A 13,727-nucleotide genomic window follows, 5' to 3' on the forward strand; every position below is an offset into this window, starting at 1 on the left:
ACGTCGTGAGCCGAGGCTCAGTAACATACTACTCTAACATCGTAAATTCATTTCACATCATTTTAGTTATAAACAGGGAGGAGAGAATAAGTAAAACATTTCACAAACATATCATAGTAGGTTACATTATCTTCTTTATCATGTTCATCATCATATATCTTTTACTTTGGTAACTTGGCTAGTACATCATAACATAGGGGACGTCTCCCACTACATAACCATCAGGCGGTCACATCATAGGTGACACTTGCGGTGCCCGTATCATTTAAACCATCAGGCGGTCACAACATAGGTGACACTTGCGGTGCCCGTATCATAAAATCGTCAGGCGTCACATCATAGGTGACACTTGCGGTGCCCGTATCATTTAAAACCATCGGCGGTCACAACATAGGTGACACTTGCGGTGCCCGTATCATACTGCCAAGAACCGTCTTTCACTTGAATTTATCATGTTTCATTGGTTTTAAGTAACATCATCATCGTGAATAATTATATTCTTTATTTCATCATAACGTCATCATCATCATCTCATAGCATCATATCATAATAACCATCATAAAACATTTCATTTCCCGCAATCCATATAAAACATAATATTAGTCATGATCATAAAATATACTTTGAAGGGGAATGCGGGTGTTAGCAGTAGACGTTACCTGAATTCCTGCTTACCAACCATGATAGCCGGAGGAGGCTTGTAATATCCTTTATCTTCTTTAATCTATTCAAGAATAATTTTATTAATGAAGTTTCGTTATTTAGCTTTTAAGCCTAAATATTAGTTAGCGCTTATTAAGGTCATAACGGTCATTATAACGTCTAAAGGTCTCCTTAAAGGTCATTATTTCTTAATCGTTAATAACTTTTTTAAATATGGTGACTCTTTAACAACTAATTAATAAAATAACTCATTTAGCTATATTTTTAGGATTATCGAAACATTAAAGTTATATTACTACATATTATATAACTTTTTGAAAACATAACATTATTCTAGTTCATAGTTAATAACTAATTAGTCGTCCATTAATAAATTGATTAATTTAAAGTTATAATAGATCCATTAACATTATTTTAATCACTTAAAACTATTAAGTCAAGCTATATTTATTATAATGAACTTAAGTATTAGTGAATAATATCTTAAACTTAATTATAAATACAGTTTATTGATTTTTAATTAGTTTAAACAACTCAACTTATTTAGAATAAAGAATATAGCCCAATAATAGATTTTAGTAAAATAAGTTAGATGGTTTAGTAAAACTAACTAAATCAGTCCACTTAAGTTCAATATATTAAAGCAACAAGATTAACTTAAATGATTTAACTAAGTAAATCAGATTATAAGTCCCCATTATACTTAACTTAATAATTAAACTAACATAACTTAATAAAATACTAAATCAGCTTTAGTTTAACTCCATTAGCCCATCTAACATTAAGTAGCTTAGCTAATACAATAAAAAGTCATATCTGAGCCCAATTAGTGAACATGCAACACTTAAATTGAATTGGTTTGGCTAATGTAAGTCAATTTCCTTTAGGCCCAATTTAACTAATTAACACTAGGTAGTAATTTGGGCTTGCATTAACATAAAACTTGAAATCAGTTTATAAGAGGGAGAAATAAAAAGAGGTGGTATTATACCTCTGCTCTCTTGGAGTAGGGACGACACCTCGAAAATGAGGAACGGACGCCAGCGAGCAGCGCAGGCAACAGCACGGAAAGTCGGCGGCGGCCCTCGAAGCTCCGGCGGCGGTGAAAAACTCGAGCAGCAGCAGCGCGCGAAGAGAAGCGGCGAGAGAGGGTGCGACGAGGAGAGAGAGTGCTGAGCGTGAGTGCTGGCGCCGCGAATCTCCGGCGAGTGACGTGCGAGGCGGCCGGCGAGCGACGGCGAGGTGAGGGGGGGGCGACTGAGCGTGGCGCGAGACCGGCGTCGCGCGGTGGCCGACGGGAGTGTTTCGTTGAGGGGGGACCGAAACAGAAGAGAGAGTTGTAAAAATTTGGGATTTTCTTTTGTGTTTCTTTTAGTTGCAATTTTTCCGGCAATTATTGACTGAATTTCTGATTAGAGAGAAGAGATGATGAAGGTTGTTGTTGGTGTGTTCTTGGTGTTGTATCCATGACTATTTATAGGGAAATTTGGAGTTAAAATCAGTGGTTGGGAGGGAGATGGTGAAGTAAATAATCTGAATTTGTCAACTTGAAGAAGCAATGGTGAGGATTGGTGACAGATTTTGACTGAAGAAGAAGAAGAGAGGGTGATTGCATGTGTGCCATGTGTTTGCCATGAAAATGAAGGAATTGAAGGAGGAGGAAGAAGGCAGTCAACTTTCTCAATTTTATAATATTTTCTTTATTTTTCTTTTAATTATGAAATCAGAAAATGGTCATTGTTTCAACTTTCAACCACCTAGTTGGGTGATAGTTAAATATAAGTCTAATATTTTCTGGTTAAACAAAAGAATAAGATTACCCCTTTTTACAAAGTCTAGTAATTTATGTTTAACATAATAAAAGAAAATCTAAATCTTAGTCAAATTAGTGATAACTATATTTAATTAATTACTTAAACATGGTTAAGTTTTTAGGATATTACATCTTTGACTCATCAAGATCTCGAAATAGAGACTTCGCTCCAGACATATGGTTTGAACAACCACTGTCTATGAACCATACTTCTTGAGATGCATCATCAACAGTGGAATGAGCCATGAACAACCTGTCATCTTCTTTAGCTTGTTCAGTAAAGTTGACCCTTTTTTCTTCACTTCTTTGCTTACTCCAACATTTTGCTTCCTTATGCCCATATTTTTTACAATAGTGACATTCACCTGCAAACTGAGATCGACCTCCTCCACGGCCACGACCTCTACCACGTCCGCGATAGCCACCTCTACGATTTCCACGACCACCGTTATTCTCAGACGTTCATTTGTTTGAAGAGTTTGTGCTTACAGAAAAGGCCGTCTCTTCCTCCTTTTCTTGATGCCTATTCATTCGATCCTCATAAGCTAACAGAGAACCCATTAGTTCATCAAATGTATAGGTTGACATTGTTTAATTTTTGACTCTTCAATGGCAGCCACAACATGAATATAGTCCTTTGTAAGGCTCCTTAACACCCTAGCTACAACATTTTGATCACTTATTATTTCACCATATGATTTCATTTGATTCACAATGGCAGACACTCTGGACAAGTAATCTTGCACAGGTTCATGTTTTTTCATTTTAAGTGATTCAAAAGTCCCACGTAAGGTTTGTAATTTCACAGAAATTACCTTGCTATCTCCATGATACTCCATTTTCAAAATCTCCCATGCCTCCTTGGAAGAACTTGCTGATGAAATTCTCGGAAAAATAGAGTCATGCATCCAATGCTCCTTGGATGAATAGCAACGCATTCGCATCCCTCTTTCGATTATCACGCAATTGTTGGTCGGGCTCCGCCGGTTCTGTAGTCGGCTCGGTATACCCAGTGACTACCATGTCCCATAGCTCATGAGACTTGAACAGAGTTTGCATCTTCAAACTCCATAAGTGATACTTCTTTCCCTTAAAAATTGGAATTAAGGGCGTAGAGGAGGGATTTACACCAATGCTTGCCGTAATTTTTCCTAAATTCAGTTATTTCACTCAATTGAGTTTGCTTTTGATTTTGTTTGTGTCCTCTCCTTGTGTTTGCTCTCAACACTCTAATGTTAAGAGCCAGTGTGACAAAAAAGTCACGGGTTCAAATCTCATCCACCCCTCCTTTCTCAGTGGAATATTTAGCGTCAGGTATGAGGGAGGCATGTGCTGCATCCACACTTCAAGCCCAAAGGGCTCTTGCGTGAGGGGGCGTGATAGAGTATAAATCTATTCCTAGGGCCTCAACCATCAGCTTAAGCTTTTGGTTGAGTTGGTCCTTTAACATGATATCAAGAGCTCCAGGTTAGATCCAGGAAATTAAAGAAAAAGAGATGAAGCAAAAAAAAAAAGAGAGAGATAGAGAGAGAAAGAGAGTATTAAAAACAAAATTGAGTAAAATAAAAGAAACAAGCAATGCAGCTTGATTTCATTGTTTGTGAGCAATTTTTTTGTTTGAGTGAAATTTTTTGTGTTTTGGAAGTAATGGTTGGGTGTGATGTGTTGTTGGGTTCCCTTTTAGCCCATGAAAATGGATTTTAATCCTGTGAAAAAGAGGGCATAAAAAATTGTTTGAGTTGAAGATCGAGTAATCTTTACGAGTGTGTGGAAGTCGTACTCAAAGCAGAGACGATTTCTAAAGTTGTAGTAGTGGATGTGGTCAAATTTGCAAGACTACGTCAAATAGAGTTTATGGAAAGAAGTGTTCCATTTATTGAAGGTTGATGAGAAGTGCATCAATAAATTTAAAGTTGGTAATGAGAAGTGCATTACATTAGGAAGAGAAGTGCTTCCATGTTAATGGAGAGAAGTGCTCCATGAAGATAAAAAAAATGAAGGTCCATCATGTGGGAAGAATTACCAAGAATCAAGATTGTGACATAATGTTTGATGTTGGCTCCTACAAATTTTGAAGCAAGGGGGTGTGTTGTATTATGCTCCAAAATTAGTCAAATAGTTTTCCTAATAGTTAGGATTAGTTGCTAATAATTAGTTAGTGGGTTAACAAGTAGTGGTCTAGATAATGGTCTATTAGTGGAATGCAAGTAGTGGGCTACATAGTGGACATGTTATTAGTAGTGTTTTGTATGCCTATTTAAAGGTTGTTTTGTTTAGTTATTTATGTATGAAAAATATATAAAAATGTAGTGTTTTTAATCCTCTCCAAGTTTCTCTCTTTCCTCCTCTAAAAATTCAACAGAGATAAAGTGATATAGAATAGAAAAATGAGTATTTTTTTTATCGTGATTGATAATTTCCAAAGAACAAGTCAAAATTGAGTGAAAAATAAGTGTAGCATCGACCAAATCCAAAATAAGATAATCCAACCCAAATAAAGAAAATAATATGGCTCATCATCTATAATCTCCTCACAGAAACGAACCATTCAATTTGCTAACAAGGAGTATAATTAAATTGATGGAGGTCGTGCAAATTCACAAACTCAAATTAAAGTCCCAACTCCCAACTACATCTAATTATAGTATTAATTTTTCAACATATATTAGTTCTCTCTGACTTTGCTTTGCTGAACTTATGAGTTAGAGGATCAGATAATCACAATATCAATCACTTACATTAAGTCATTTCATTCGAAAGATTCCATTTTAGTGATGTCAATATCATTTAGTTATCTTATCCTTAAGTTTTCTTCACTATTATCATCATAATTAATTAGTTTGCCTCTACAAGCAAATAAAACATTATGCATGCATCACCAGATAATGAAATGAGACACCAACTTGTACAATGCTAGCAATTGGTAGATGGTGGACTCGTGTCTATCATTAGGGAAAATGCAGCCCAAAAAACATAAAAATGCGCGAAATCAATGAACATCAACTGCTCTCCAATGAACATTAAGTGTACCGCGAAACCAATGAACATCAACTGTTCTCCAAGGAACATCGATCATATATTTCCTCTTATGCTCATCTTTCTTTTTCTTCTTGTTCATTGCTGATTCAGATGTTCATTGAGTCTCGTGTGTTGTTCTTTTGTTCTATTCTTTCATCTTCATGTTGCTTAGTTTGCTCTTTGAGGATGTTCTTTTGTTTATTATATTGTAATGCAAAACGACGTCATATAAAATGATGTGCACCATTCTCGTAGTAGACTCGTGTCTATCATCTAATTTGCGCAATGCTAGGGCAATGAAATAGTCAAAACACTGTCATACCAATATCAATCCCCCTCAAAAAAGAAAGAGGTTGCCGAAAAGTTGCAACCAATCAAACTTCATTTGAAAGTTACAAGCCTTTGCTTCTGAAAACAATAATGAAAAGAAATTTCCCATAATTTCGATAACAATATTAATACTTATACTAAACTTTTTTGAATAGTAGGAAGGCACGTTTAGAAAAAGTTAAATGTAGGACATACTGCCTTTTGTTATAACCAGCCAATTTTCATTAAGTAAAGGGACCCTCACTCATCAACAATTCTTGGTGAAACTGTATTCCAGCAAGCCTATTTCAGTAAGTCTTCTTATTCTTTGGCCTACATTTAAACATTTTTGGACTTTAATGATTTGTCTTAATATTCATTATTTCCTCCTTTTCTTAATAAATAAATCATATTATAATTTTTACACTATTTGAATATTAACTTTGATTATAATCAATTAAGTACAATTTTGTAATGATAAATGTAATTAATATGATTGTTGTTGGGTTAATTTCAGTGGCGGAACATCACAGAGATCAGTGGGAACCACGGTCCCGGCCAACTTTTGAATTTTCCTAAAAATTAAGGTTGAAAATGGAACTTTTTTTTAATAAAATAGCTTAATTTTTATATTTGTCCCCCTCTAAAAATACAAATTCAATAATTGTCCCTCTCTAAAATATTTTTCAGAATTCGCTCTTGGGTAATTTCAATATATATTTTTAAATAATTTTTTTATGTAAATTCTCAATAATATATTGATGTTTAAAGTTGGGAATTGATAAGTGTATTCAATAAATATGATACATTTATTAGAAAACATAAAATATAATTTATCAAGTTTGTTAAATTTCTGGCCCACCTCTCCCCACTAATTTCTGCTTGTAAAAGTGGTATAAATTATGCTATGTATTGATGGTTTAATTGATTAATTAATCAATTTGCAAATGGCAGTCTTCTCGGAAAGCAATTGTTAAACTGATTGTTTGGTTGGAGTTGGAGGTAAGACATCAAATAGGGATTGCGTAAGAGAGAAGAATTGCTTTTTTTTTTTTGATAATTCGAATTTCATTAATTATCAAAAGAGCTTAGTACCCTCTATCAAGAAATCAGGTTGCTTTGTTTACTGTTTTAATTATTTATAAGACATTTTCTCTTTTCGTGAGAAAATTTGAAAGTGGTGGGATGTGGTACTATTAATTTTAAATATTTTTATTATTTATTAGTAAAAATCATAACGATGTATATCAATAAAATACTAATTCAACGAATGAAACAAGCTAAGATTCCACATGATTGTATTTTTTCTATATATTTAGAAGAATTTAGAAGATTTCCTCTAGTTGTGAATAGTGCCAAGATTTCAAATGAACAAACTAAAAAGAATCAGAAGGAATACTAATTATAATAACAATAACGTACAATAATAATATAATATACTACTATTAAAAATATACTTTTAATTATAATTATAATAAGTTAGCAGTTTTATAAATTTCTAATAAAGAAATAATAAATATCAAAACAGGATCTAGATATTCGAATTTGCAAAATCGAATATCCAATTCGGTGTTTATGGATTGGATATCTAAATATTCAAATAACTAAAGCGGATTTCAAATATCCTATTTCGGGTCTTTTTGTTCAATCTTATACGAAAGTAAAAGCATCATGAAGTACAACATTTGTCATACATAAGGGTGTACCTTATAACAGCTAGTGTTTTCTTTTGTTCGTTGTTCGTTTAAACTCTCAATATGTGAAAAATTCGGACAATAAGAAGAGCTTCAAATGAGCAAAAAATAGTCTTAGCTTCTCATGTGTATCTAACACGCACCATAGACTCTACTCCCTAATGTATATTGGATATACTCTGGAGAAGGGGGAGGGCTGGAAGGGAGGGAGAATGTTAATTAGATTTGCTAGTAATTATATATATTTTCTCAAAAGAAAAGAAAAAAAAAATCTACACACTTGGAATACTTGATTCAAATTACGCACACAAAATAGGACGCAAAGACTGAAAAAGGAAATCGGTATAGATGGGCAATGCTACATTTATCCGGTGGACAAGTAACCTACTAGAAATAGAAAATTTAAAAACTACTAAAATTAATGAATTTGATTTCACTATTTATTTATTTCTATTTATAGTGAATTGTTGACCGATCCCACCGGTTAGATAATTTCCATGCATGGAGCGCCAAATGCTGAATAACGTATAACTGTATAAGGCGAGAACAAAAAAGTTGGAGAACGACGTCAGAATAATGTAGAATTTGACTAAGCCAAATCAGCGATCTTGACTCCTGTTCACTGCAAATTAAGGTATTATGAGTTGTATAAGATCCATACTATTCCCTATTTCATTAAAATACATACTTCATCTTAAACCCGTGACATACAATAGACACCTGTAAAACATATGAAGAATTTTCTGAAGAATCCAAATTCCAAACCATTATTCCTCTCCTTGTTTCCCTCCAATGACCCCCAACATATATATTTAGGCCTACTAGTATTTTCTTATTCCCTTGCATCCGTAATTAGAGGATCAAGTTCAAATAAATAAGTGATTAAGAATAGTTTGAGTATGTTGTAAATTCTAATGATAATAATACTACACGGGTTTGTTTGGGTATATAGGAAGGTTTGAAGGAACATGGAGATATTTTTTATTCCGTTGTTTGGATACAACTTGTGGGACTTGAAGGGAAATAAATGAGGTGGAAGAAAAAGAAAAATGATAGAGAAAAAACTGACCTTTAATCATCTGACGATACTATAGATGTGTTTTTTCCCCATATGGCTATATTTGATACGAACTTTTCATAAATCAACTAGGCACAACTTTAGTAAGCAAGACACCTTGAGAGTTGGGGGAGACTGCGAGAGTAAGGGACACTCTTATCCCCCAAAGTGACTCATGTGAGAATTAATCTCATAAACTCAAGGTATATATGTTTCAATCCTTTTCGAGGGTTTAGACTTGATCTATGACCTCTTAGATCAAAGGTGATGTGAATTTCCCTAGGTGATCACGTGCTACTCACTAAACTAAGTACTTGGGCAATGTAGATGCACTTAGCCAAAATAACTATGTACTATGTATTCCTATTAGAGGTGATCATGGGCCGGGCCGGGCCACGGCCAAAAAAATTTGCCCATTGGTCGGGTCGGGCCTAAATTCGGGCCTATTTTTTTTGTCCAAAGCCCGCTATTTCGGGCCTAAATTAGCGGGCTTTTGCGGGCCAAAACGGGCTAGGCCAAAAAAATAGACTAAAAAGTCGTTTTTGGCTTGCCCAAAGCCTGCCCCAAACCTTAAAAAAATGACCGGGTCGGGCCGCTGGCCCAAAAATTTTGCCCAAAACCCGGCCCAAAAATGGGACGGGCCTGCGGGCCGGGCCAAAATGATCACCTCTAATTCCTATGATCCCTATATATGGAACATCACTCTCGATCTTAAATGAAACTTAGCATCATTAGATACTAGCCTTTTGTGCACGTGATGCGTGCGATGATATTTTTAGGCCTAATACTAAGTAGTAAATAAACTGAAAATGTAAGTTAGTATTTATGTTCACCTCCATTTTGTGAATAAAATTCTTCTATGTTCTTTTTATGTTGTTATTCATTTTTGTGATTTTGAATAGTTTTTTGTTTCTCAAGTCTTATATGCGCATGTTCTTCTATAATAAGTATGATGTTCTTTACTAAATATGACCATGTTCTTTTTTTTGATTTTATTCATTTTTGTAATTCATAATAGTTTTTGATATGGATTTCAGTATTTTCTCTATGATCCCAAAATTGTAACCGAAAAGTATAATACAATTTCAGTTTTTTTCCTTGTCTTACTTCTAAATTCTGATTTCACAAATTGATATTTAAGAATTTTCATCATTTTTATTTTTTCTCCTTTTCTAAATGTTCACACTTTCAGTTTCAATAATATTTGAAAGGAATTTTAAATTTTTCATACATAATCTGATTTCGCATGAAATGGTCATGTTTAATTTTTCTCCTTTTTCTAAATTTGAACACTTTGAGTTTCAATTATAGGTGAAATGAAATTTCAAAATTTTCATGCACAATCTGATTTCGCATGAAATGGCTTTCGCAAATTAATGTAATTTTATTTTTCCTAAAAATGAATTTTTGCGAAAGTTGTTCGCAAAAAGGTTTGATATTGTTTTGTTTTTCAAAATTTATTTTTGAACATAGATATTCTGCAAAAATTTTGGGCAAAAATTTTATATTGGAATTTTAAAAAAAGAACTAAATTTGTAACTTTTTCGTCAATGCCATATATGAATCAAATTTCATACACATCTTGTTTTCTGATTTTATATGTAAACGAATCAAATTTAAGTCTAATTATATAAAAGCCCTTTTCAACTAATTGCTATTATCTCCATTTTTCAACTGCATAACAGTCGACTAATGTGAAATAACTTTGAAGATTAAAAGAATTATGTACCTATTTGAAAGTTCGCTAATCGCCGATGGACGAATGATATCACTGTCAAAATCTTATGTTTTTCTCAAATTTTTGTTTATAGGTAATTTTTGTGAGTATGTAATTGTGAATGGTTATTAAGAACAATGATTTGTAGATGAATTTTGTGAATTTTTTTGTATGTATCGACGTCATAGTATATTAGTTTTAGTTTGTAAGTTAATTTTTAGTTTTTGTAAAGTTTTCTGATCATTTGAATGGTTTGCGTGATTTTTACAATGTGATTTTCTCAATTCTATCAGTGATTTGTAAAGTTTCCTCATATAAGTGATTTCTGAGTGATTGTTGAAAATTAATTTCTGATGGCTTTGTTTGACCCCCATTTTGGTATTGAGATTCCTTTTGTAATTTAGAAAGGGAGGGGGGGCAAAATAGTCAGTTCAAAAGAGGACATCGTTGCTCCCCCTTCCCTTATGTAATAGAGATATATGATTTCCTTTTTGTATCATATGAACTTACTATTTGTTTGAAGCTCTTATTCAGCAAATTAGTTGGGTCCAAAATTCAATTTGCATAAGAAGTCATATGGACCGATCCGTATCTCTTACGGTCTTACCCTACTTATTGCTTCCTTCCTACAATATGTACATTATTTTATTTTTTATTTACTCACTGTAGTGTGAGATTGATAGATGATTTATCATAGCTTAGAAGGTTACTAAAGTCTTCGCCAGATAATGTAGAAATAGATGGGCATATATTTGAGCGTATCTACTTGATACTTCCTCTGTTTAGTTTAACTTACATTCCTTTTGTAATTTAGAAAGGGAAGGGGGGCAAAATAGGCGTTTCAAAAGAGGAAACCATTGCTCCCCCTTCCCTTATATAATAGAGATATACTCGAAATATATACTTTCCTTCATTTTCTTATTTCTACCATTTTGAGTTTTGACACTCCTTTCACATACTTCCTATGTTCTGAAACAAATAAAATGTTTCTCTCCTTCCTTTCATTTATTTCCGTGCAAAGGAAGTATTAAATTTTGACATCCTTATATTATTTACAGGTAAAAATTAAATAATATAATCACGTGAGTTATTATTTATTGTTAGATTCATCTCTCTATTTATTTGATATCAATTTCTTGTAATTTAAATAAGAATATCAATGCTAAAAGTTGTTTGTTGGCAAACTTGCAAAACAAAAATTGTAGAAGTAAAAAACAGAGGGACAAAGTATATGAGAGTGACCAATAAGAGTTAGCTCAAATGGTAATTAGCTTGATGTCGCTTAAAGGAGGCCTCGAGTTCGAATTTCACCGTATATATGCAGAATTTCTTGTTGGGAAACTCATTCCTCCAAAGCTCCGGTAAATTAAGTGGGCAACAAGAAAAAGTATATGAGAGTGAGAGGTCGCTTGGTGGTAAGTCGTAACTGGTCATCGCCTCCCACCTGATTCCAATACGGCAATATGTCTTAATATCAATTTCTAATCTTAACAAGTTTGGCTCTCATTGTCCTCTAAAAGAAAAAACAAGACAAATTATATACTTCAATCTCGTGAACTCTATCGGCGCCTGCAAAAAGGTTGACCTCAGAAGAGCTTCTCCAAAGTGTCCAAAATGCTTTGTCTCATTTGCCCCATGAAGAGACCTTACCACAAAAAAATTAAATCTTGTTTTTCTTTGGCTTGATCTCAATATTAAAAAATCAAAAAATACTTTGAATTGATCAAGTCTTTAGTGTTTATTACTTTGAATTCATACTTTTTGACACTCTTATAACTGAAACTACTTTATTACAAACTTAACATTATAATCACATTTATTTAAAAATTTAATGATCAAGCCAAACAATCTTTTATTTAGTTTACTATTAATCGCAACTTACAAGGATGTGTTATGTTTGTCCTACCTACATAAGGATAAGGGATCGAACTTAAGTTATGTCAAAAGACCAACTCAAAAGTTTAAACTGGTGATTGAGGTCCCATGAATAGATCTATACTCTATCACGCGCGCTCCCTCACGCAAGAGCCCTTTGGGCTTGAAGTGTGGATGCAACACGTGCATCCCTCTACCTAGCGCTAAATATTCCACTGAAAAAGGAGCGGTGTACGTGAGCTTTTTTGTCACGCTGGCTCTTGCATGTCAAACGGCCAACTCAACCAAAAGTTTAAACTGATGGTTAGGCCCCAATAATAGATCTATATTGTATCAAGTTCTTTTTTTTTCCAAAAATAATAAATCTTGTTTAAAAGTAATGTATAATTTATGAAATTGATTTGAAACAAAACTCATCCTTCCTTCGTGCACTTTCCTATTTTTGATTGTTCTTTGATGTTATGTAATTTCATTTTCTAAAAATAATTCCTATGTCCTTTTGCCCTCTTGTTTATCCCATCACATAATTAAAACCCAAATTTTAATTGTCAATCATCAAGTGATAATTGGCTCGAGTAGTATAGGTCCATGTATGAAAACTTTTCGTAAAATAAGAAAAATTAAAATTTAATCTATAAATTAAAGTTTGAGACAAAAATTAGTACAAGTAGGTTGCATGGAAAATACCAATAATAGTTGGCTCAAGTGGTAAGGAGCTTGATATCGCTTATAGGTTGTCTCCAGTTCAAGCCTCATCGTATGCTGAAACTCTTGTTGGGAGATTCACCCATCCAAAGCTGGTGTGCGACACGAATCAATCCGGATATAGTCAAAGCTAAGCTCCGATAAACCGGGTAAAATAAACTTTCCCGCTATTATCTCCAATGTTATGGAAAAGGGACCTACTTGCAAATTAACTAAAATTTCAAGCAACTAGCTTACCATTGGAGTGGAAAAATTACTTGTAGCTGGAAGGAGGAACCTGCCCAAACAAGCTACACTGCTTGGTTGAAATAAAGAAAACAACCTCCACCTAAATTGTAACACGTGTCTAATTTATTTTATTTTATTTAGTTATTTTTCAAGCAAATGACTTTTTGTTATAGCTAACCATTGGAGTACTTTGTAGCTTGAAAATGTAGTAGCTTAAAAAGGTGATGTGGCAAGTCAAGCTACAAGGTATTGTAGCTTACTATTGGAGTTGCTCTTAGATGGTTCCCCGAAAAAGTGGAACACCATAAATGTAGACTCTTCCAATAAATACCGAACAATCAGCCGCTGCCAAGTGGAAAGGGAAAGTAGGAGAGAGAAAAGGTGGTGGACTACAGGTGGAGTATGGAAAAGTAGGAGAGAGAAGATAAATGAGGAGATTCATAAATGTAGGTATGGAATTGTGAAATGGGAAGGGCAAATGATAAAGTTAGTAAAACGTGATATGGACTAACGAGGTGAGAAGAGAGAAAATAAAGAAAGGTTAATTAAATATAAATGATCTTAGGAGCACATAGTTCTAACTTCTACATGCTCAAGAAAGCACCCAAGAATGTGCACTTGAGTAGTTGAGTCTCTAAAAAGTGATTT

At 33.7% G+C, this 13,727-nt stretch overlaps 1 protein-coding gene across 1 annotated transcript; it reads right to left on the bottom strand.

Moving 5' to 3' along the window:
* Window positions 1-2,602: 2,602 nt before the first annotated feature.
* On the bottom strand, window positions 2,603-3,414 carry LOC130589694 (uncharacterized). The gene is made up of 2 exons (XM_057391185.1): window positions 3,080-3,414; window positions 2,603-2,903 (listed from the first exon to the last, which is right to left on the bottom strand). Exons 1-2 carry the CDS (start codon window positions 3,412-3,414, stop codon window positions 2,603-2,605), a joined length of 636 nt encoding a protein of 211 aa, XP_057247168.1.
* Window positions 3,415-13,727: the final 10,313 nt, after the last annotated feature.

The sequence above is a fragment of the Beta vulgaris genome, chromosome 8, assembly GCF_026745355.1.
Source record: "Beta vulgaris subsp. vulgaris cultivar EL10 chromosome 8, EL10.2, whole genome shotgun sequence".
Taxonomy (NCBI): Eukaryota; Viridiplantae; Streptophyta; class Magnoliopsida; order Caryophyllales; family Amaranthaceae; genus Beta; species Beta vulgaris.

What these genes read in the sequence shown, in the direction of transcription:
- LOC130589694 (XM_057391185.1), bottom strand. Translation starts at nt 3,414, where the DNA reads ATGCGTTGCTATTCATCCAAGGAGCATTGGATGCATGACTCTATTTTT. An exon ending in GTTGTGGCTGCCATTGAAGA is followed by an intron (nt 2,904 to 3,079) that starts GTCAAAAATTAA and finishes TGGAAATCGTAG; the next exon opens with AGGTGGCTATCGCGGACGTG.